Here is a 7,220-nt window from a genome sequence, read left to right as displayed (position 1 = left end):
GAGCCCGGTGATGGTTGGTGGCACCGCCGCCTTAAAGAGAGGACCCAAGATTTGGTGAGAGGTACTCATGTCCCTCTCAAATCGGATGGTCTTGATTGAACTCCGATCGATGATTTTCTGGCATTGGTCACACTCCTTAGAAAGCTTGGAGATAAAGGAGGCCATGGTGAATGGTTTGAAGGGATGACAAGAAAAGAATTTTCTGGGTTTAAAGATTGAGGAACGAAGACTTGGGAAAAAGAACTGCGCTGGAGAACAAGGGCAAGAAATTTCAGAGAGATTTTGAAAGCGTAAAGTATGAATGAGGGATTTCAGTATTTATAGGATTTTGGAAGGAAGGGCAATCGTTCGAAATTCAAAACAAAGGGCAAAATCGACCAAAGGAATCGCTGATCATGATGAACATTCAGGAAATGCAGTTGAGAAGACCGAGAGTCTTAGGTTTTGGGGGCGCACGATTGCGTGTGATGGCGAGATTAATGGCGGAAGACGTTTCGACGTCTGCACGATGACAAACGGCTCGCGGATTGAGGTAGAGTGGCTATGTTCAGCCATAAGGTCATGATGGGATGACGGTTCAAGTAGCCGCACGCCTTAGACGTCATTATTAGGGATTGGCCGTGTTAGAAGATGCCACGTGGCGAGTTGGTTAGCAGGATCAAGATCGTGCAATCGTGCTCAATAAATGCGCCTTGGAAATAGAGCACTAGGGTTCTGAGGATTACATTCGCTTCTTCAAGGCCGAAACTCGGCCAACGAATTCAGGCCGAGGACCTCAGAAGCGATGGGGCAATGTTTGGGCCCAAAATAATAGTTTGGGCCGAGTATAGAATCATTTTCGGCCCGTAAGGCCTTGCAACAAGAATGCCATGGATCGTTCAGTACGTGGGCCTCCAAACCTAGGTCAGCTAGGTCATAACGCAAGAAGTCGAGTCCTAGTGCAATGAGGAGTCTCGGCAAGACTAATAACCCGGAAGCGAATCCGGCTCGGTTAAGGACTAGGTTCACAATCCTAGTGAAAATAGGACTGGTCGAGTTGGTGTTGATCAGGAGGAGAAGACCTAGTCCAAGTAGGGTTGTAATTCGGATTCAAAGAGATCCAGTGCTATAAATAGGGGAGGCTGTGCATCATTCAAGCCCCGACAATTCAACACAAAACTGCCCTGCGCAAGCTTTCTCAACAACTTTGAGATTTTTTTCTTTTCTTTTCTCGCTGACACATCTTCCGTTGGCATCAACAGCACTGTGGAAGCAACCGGTGACATCTTAAGTCGGCATAGATAGCTCTGTCATCGTAGAATCAATCGGTCTCGCAGTATCTTCCGTTGGCATCAACAGCACTGCGGCGAGGACGGTTGGTTACCTATCCAAGTCTCGGTCGAGAAGAATTTCCGGATCCTTATTGATTGAGGTCATCTCATTAGCCTCCTCGGCGAAGTGAGGTGTTACAGTATATCGAGCTCGGCGCATTGCACGCCGAGTTATTTTATGATTGGATATTCCCAAGTGGGGTTTAGAGTTCGGCATTCGGATGGCCGAACCACGTTCACCATTAAAACTTATATTCGCTTTGAGTATTTGTGCCCTTACACTTTGGTGTCGATTCGGCGTGAGTTTATTCTGACGAATAACATCACTGTGACTGAATCCGACGACGACGACTCGTGAACTTTGTAAGAATAGTAACCTTGTCTTCAGGTTCGAGAACCCAAGAGGTCGAGACGCGTTCCTTCCTCGGTCGCAATCGCAAGACGCAGGAGTCAGCCGCGCACCCAACGCAACATCAACAAATTTACTCCTCGGCCGAGCTCGGCCGACGAGTTGGCACGCCGGCATTCACCGAAGGACGTAGTTAGCTTATAGATTACTCGGCCTGCGCGCCACGTAGGCTTGGTAGTTTCTAGGGTCAACACCTACTTAACAAGATGATCGAAAAAGGCTCTCAAGAAATTACATTTTCTCATTTTAAATATCCTACTATTGCTTTCTTGTCTACCATGGACAATCGAACCCGCATATAGACCTTCATTCCTCCCTAAATTCTTCAATCCAAATAGAGGAAGTGTAAGTGCTAAGAACATATGGGATTGGAATCATCCATTCGTCAAACATGTTGACAAGTGGCATGATATACATCAAATTCTTTTTCTTCGTTTCCTAATTTGTTGCAATTGCTGCATTAATTGCACGGTTGTAATGAAGTGTTCAGTTTAAGGAATAATGATTGTACCCGTATTTTGTTCTAGAAGTAGTGATAGTACCCATATTTAGTTTAAGAAATAGTGAGTAGTACTAGTGTTTAGTTTAAGATAGAGTCGGTTTTCAGTTTAAGAAATAGTGTGTGAGATGGGACGTGCAGAACGCCCTTAAACTTTTGTCATTTTCATTAAAGTTTAAGTCGTTTTCATTAAATTTTAAGTCATTTTCATTAAATAAAATTATTAGATGGTTTTTTGTTAATAAAAAATTTAGAGAAGTCATTTTCATTAAAGCTCATTTTTTTTAATCATAAAAATAAAATCCAATATTCAATAAGCTCAACATATTTTTGGTTATTGTCTGGACATGTTGTTGCTTTTTGTCTTTATGATAAAAATAATTCACTAGGTTATTTTTTTTCCAATTAATTAAGATTTTGGTTCGTATAAAGCCCTTTTCAGTAAAATTCTTTATTTCTTTTTTTATGTATACATATATATTTTTTTTCATTTTGCAAATAAATATTTCAATTATGTTATTAAAACAGTAAATCTTGAAATTTATCAGCATTAAGGTATTAAAAAAATGTATCAAATATCTGGAACAAAAATGAATCATGATAGTCCAATATTTCATAGAAAGATTATAATGTCAAGAGCAATTTTTCAGTTTTTATACGAAAATTAATAAATAAATACAGGACCTCAAATGCAAAGTAAGGACATTTAGTTCATGTCGCTATTACCGAATCCACAAAGAAAAAAAAAAGTGAGTTAGACAAAAAGAGAAGAAACTTGTAATGCTTATAATTATAACAATTTGAGTTGCAAGCCGCAAAAATAATGCGTGTGGATCAGATTACACGTGAAACACATATCTGAGTTTAATATAATATCAGACCAACACAGGGCCTCTTACAGGCTACATCCATCATCACCGATATGAGTTGTATAATTTTGAATATTACTTGTAGATGCTAGTTTATTTATTTATTTGTTAACTTTTGGTACTAATCGCATGTTCATTATGAATTTTCTCCGATTCTAACAAGTGGTGTTACAGAACTTTTGTTTGCCTTTATTTCCATGGTCTCATCAAACCATTCAAAGCCAAAAAACTTTGTAGTCTGTTCATCAAGAATTTAAGTCGATTCCAATGTTTATTCCATTGTAAGCGATAGGAGCAAACATCCACATATCATCCGAGCTTATGAGCTGCAAAATAGAAACCGAAAAAACAATATTATTAGATCATCAAATGAAAATTTCTGTTTAGAATTAAACTTGAACCAACGTGGATACATTTCAAAGTTTCAGTTCTCTTGCTTCTGGTATTACCTTTATCTGAAGCTGTAAGAACTTCACATACTGGACAGCCTCCTCAAGCATTGTGCTGATATCAACCTGCATTGCCCAAAAAAAAATTATATTATGAGAACGTAGTTACCTGAGCTCTTAAAAATATTACACCAAATCTTGTATTATTAGAGTTTATACGCTGATAATTACCTTTGTTCCATTTGGTACAAGGTTCTGTAAAATTCTCAGCCTCGCATTTATTTTTTCTCTTCTTTTCTGCAGGATATGCATAGAAACTTAGTCAATTTTATCTCTACTAAGATAACATGTCGTGAACCATAATATAAGAAATGTCAATTATGAAGAAAGTTGAGGTTCTACTGTAAAACCAACTGCCAATAAGGGGAGGAGCCCAACTTACTTATAAGCACTTACAAGGTCTCATATTCCCAATGTGGGATTCATACTCTCAACAAACTATACCCCTATTGGAACAAACAATTTTGATACAATGAACTAAGCGTGATACAGTGATTTTCCATTCAAAGAATTATACATTTTCTACTTTTAAGACTTTCAACATCCTGATCCCTCTAGTATTGATCCAACAGAAATCATTTTTTTTCTTTCAAGAAATTGGTATGTACTTCAGAGCACTTTATGAACTTACCCTTGCATATATGCCTTGGGAATCAGTTGCTGATCCCCTACTGGCTTTTTTCCATTTTGGACTCAAGCTCGAAGTACTCACACCTCCACTCAGATCCTGATGAGAAGCATTAATGGAGTCATCGTCCACTGAGCAGCTACTGCTTGAGCTCTGCCCTTTGGTGGTTATATCATTATCTTCAACGTTTCCCCTTAACACTGCCTTTTGGCCCTTCTTCGCCTTCACAGTCCTCTTCTTTTGCACCTACAATATTTAGATATTTACTTGTGATTATTGGAGATGCTCACACATTCTCGTTTCTTCAAGAAAAAAAAGGTGGTGCTTTCCGCACACCTATTTTCACTTCCACACACACCCTATTAATTTTGTCCTTTGTTCCACTTCAATTTTTTTATCCGAGTGCCAAAAATTGAGAGAGATGTGTGCAAGGTAAAAAGGGGTGTGTGTAGTAATACCCAACCAAAAAAAAAATAGGACAGAAAAAAATGCATCACCAAGTGCATGAAAGAGAGAGATTAATTAAAGCTTGATCTTGTGTATGCTTACATCTACTGAACTGCAAGGCCTTTTCTTAGAACCTTCGGAAACCATAACTACATTTTCCATTGCAGGTTCCCATATCGTCATCTCATGATCAGACTCCCTATTAAGCTGCAAAAGCTTTTCATAAATAGCAGCTCCCGGCTGGTTTTCAATATTGACATTGCTTAGTTCTTGGTGATGATCCATGCCATATTCTTTGCCTTGAAAGAGAATCAAGTTGGTAGCATTGGCATCCGGCGGACGAAATGCTTCTGAGCTGTGGTAACTTGTTTCCATAATATGGTTAGGATTACCGGTGTAGTGGTTTGTTTCATTATTGCTCATAATATAAGCATTACCATTTGAAAAATAAAGATTAGCAATTTCTGAAGAGTATTGTGAACCTTGATAAATGCCTTCCATGTTAGATTTTGAAAAATCATAGCTAGGACAAATTGCAAATGGGATTGCTGAGCTTGAAGCCTCATTCATCTCATTTGTGACGCAACAGTTAGCGAGCAACTGGGACATGAACTCTGCCTCCTCATCAGAGGAGTACATTTCACCAAGTGAACTCCATCCACCATTTGCAATAGCTGCTGCAGATTCCATGTATGCTAAATATATAGAGCAAGTCTTTTTTCTTTTCTTTTAGTGCTAATAATTGTGAAAGCCAGACTTGTTTGATGCTCTGGGACGAAGGAGATTGGGGCATATTTATAGACAGGAATTACTATTAGCCAACAGTTGAATTCCAAATGGAATTTCCCGTACCAATTCTTAATTGCCAATCATTAACATGAAATAGTCTATAATCTTTAAATGATCATCGGCATGAGGCCTTGTACAGCTAAGAAAGGGACCAAGTTCTATGGAAATAATTTATAATTAAATATTGTCAACACTAAAAAATAGAGTGGTATTATTCACACTCATTTTTACTTTTCACACACGAATCTCAATTTTGACCGTTAAATTGAATGAATTGAAGATAATCTAAAGACAGAAATTAATAAAGGTGTGTGAAAAATAAAAAAAAAGTATGAATAACAATACCCCAAAAATATTGAACAGAAAAACAGAAACCGATCGAATTGAAGTTACAATCAATATAAAATGACAGTTGTGGATATTCCTCTGACATTCAATATTTTGTGGCTTCGTACAAGTCATTGGGTTGGATGGATTAATCCCACGTCTGAAAGCCACAGCAATTTACAACCCATTGTATGACTTAATCTAATACAATCTAAGTTCCCACCTCTTAATGACTTACCCTAAGACCAAAATGGACCATCATAATAAGGTTTAGGTTATTAATCTATAAAAACAAAAAGTTAAATTAGACAAAGATATACTGAACTAAATTGTTAAGAAAGTCGCTAAATAGTTTGAACCAAATTATTTGGCTAACCTACTGTGTGTATCCCCTTTCTAATAAAAGGTTTTTAGTTTTTGTTTTTTCAAGCCAAATACCATTAGACCATATTATTAAGTTGCTATAATTATTATATTAATTTTTTTCTGTTTCTTCATGCATCGTATCGTGAATCCCCTTCCTAAGGAACATATTAACTTTCCACTTTTCTCTAATATTAAAACCATAATAAAATAAACTTGTACATTACTTAATCCCAGAAACACAAATGTCTTCTTTCTCAATGGTGCTTTTTTTTTAAGATCAATCTTAAATCATAATTTCATAACAATTTAAAAAAAAAACTCAAAATAGTAAGACTATTCAATTAGTTGGAGCGTTCCTGACTTCGATTAAGTTAGAATTGTAATTGTTAGTTGAATTTGGCATGAATACATTGCTAAAAAATTTCTTGGGAATACTATCTTAAGGAGGGCCTCTTTCGCACAGCACCTTAAAATGTCACAGACTGCCTTGTCTTTTTCTAGTTGTTGTATATATTGCTGAGATCTCTTTGTTTGTTGACTTAGGGAGGATGTCCTAAACTTCTGCAGTTTCTTAACCATTCAGACAAACAGAAAAAGGTGTACTCTAGCTGCTCATTGATATTTTGCCATTGACATGGGAGATGCCCTAGCGGCTCATACATAGAAAAAGTTGTGCCCGATCAGAGATCTTTTGTATGGCTGAGATACTCTATTAGGACATTTAATCACGGGCCGTTTGATAATTATTTTGTTTTCAGTTTTAATTTTTTTTTAATTTGAAAATTGCAACCTTGTTTGATTAATACTTTTATCAAAAGGTGAAAACTCAAGAAAGTAGTTTTCAGTTCTTGGTTTTCATTTTTTGAAAATTGAACTGAAAGTAGTTTACCAAACAAGATTTCAATTTTCAAAAAAATGAAAACTAAATTATGAAAATGAAATAGTTATCAAACGATTTACTAAATCTTATTAGGAGGTTTAATTAAATAAAGCTTATTGAAGTACTGAACGAAGGAAGTTCACATCTTATGCATAGTGAATTTTTAAGCCTAAATCAATGTCAACAAAAATTGGGTAACGTGGACGACGTATGGTTGTTGGATTTTCCTATAAAATTAATTAACAAT

At 36.7% G+C, this 7,220-nt stretch overlaps 1 protein-coding gene across 1 annotated transcript; it reads right to left on the bottom strand.

Moving 5' to 3' along the window:
* Positions 1-3,332: 3,332 nt before the first annotated feature.
* Positions 3,333-5,301, bottom strand: LOC103430900 (transcription factor bHLH84-like). The gene is made up of 5 exons (XM_029109173.1): positions 4,714-5,301; positions 4,168-4,410; positions 3,708-3,773; positions 3,537-3,602; positions 3,333-3,413 (listed from the first exon to the last, which is right to left on the bottom strand). Exons 1-5 carry the CDS (start codon positions 5,299-5,301, stop codon positions 3,333-3,335), a joined length of 1,044 nt encoding a protein of 347 aa, XP_028965006.1.
* Positions 5,302-7,220: the final 1,919 nt, after the last annotated feature.

This window comes from Malus domestica, chromosome 10 (genome assembly GCF_042453785.1).
Source record: "Malus domestica chromosome 10, GDT2T_hap1".
In the NCBI taxonomy this organism is placed as follows: domain Eukaryota; kingdom Viridiplantae; phylum Streptophyta; class Magnoliopsida; order Rosales; family Rosaceae; genus Malus; species Malus domestica.
This window is presented reverse-complemented; position numbering and strand designations above follow the sequence as displayed.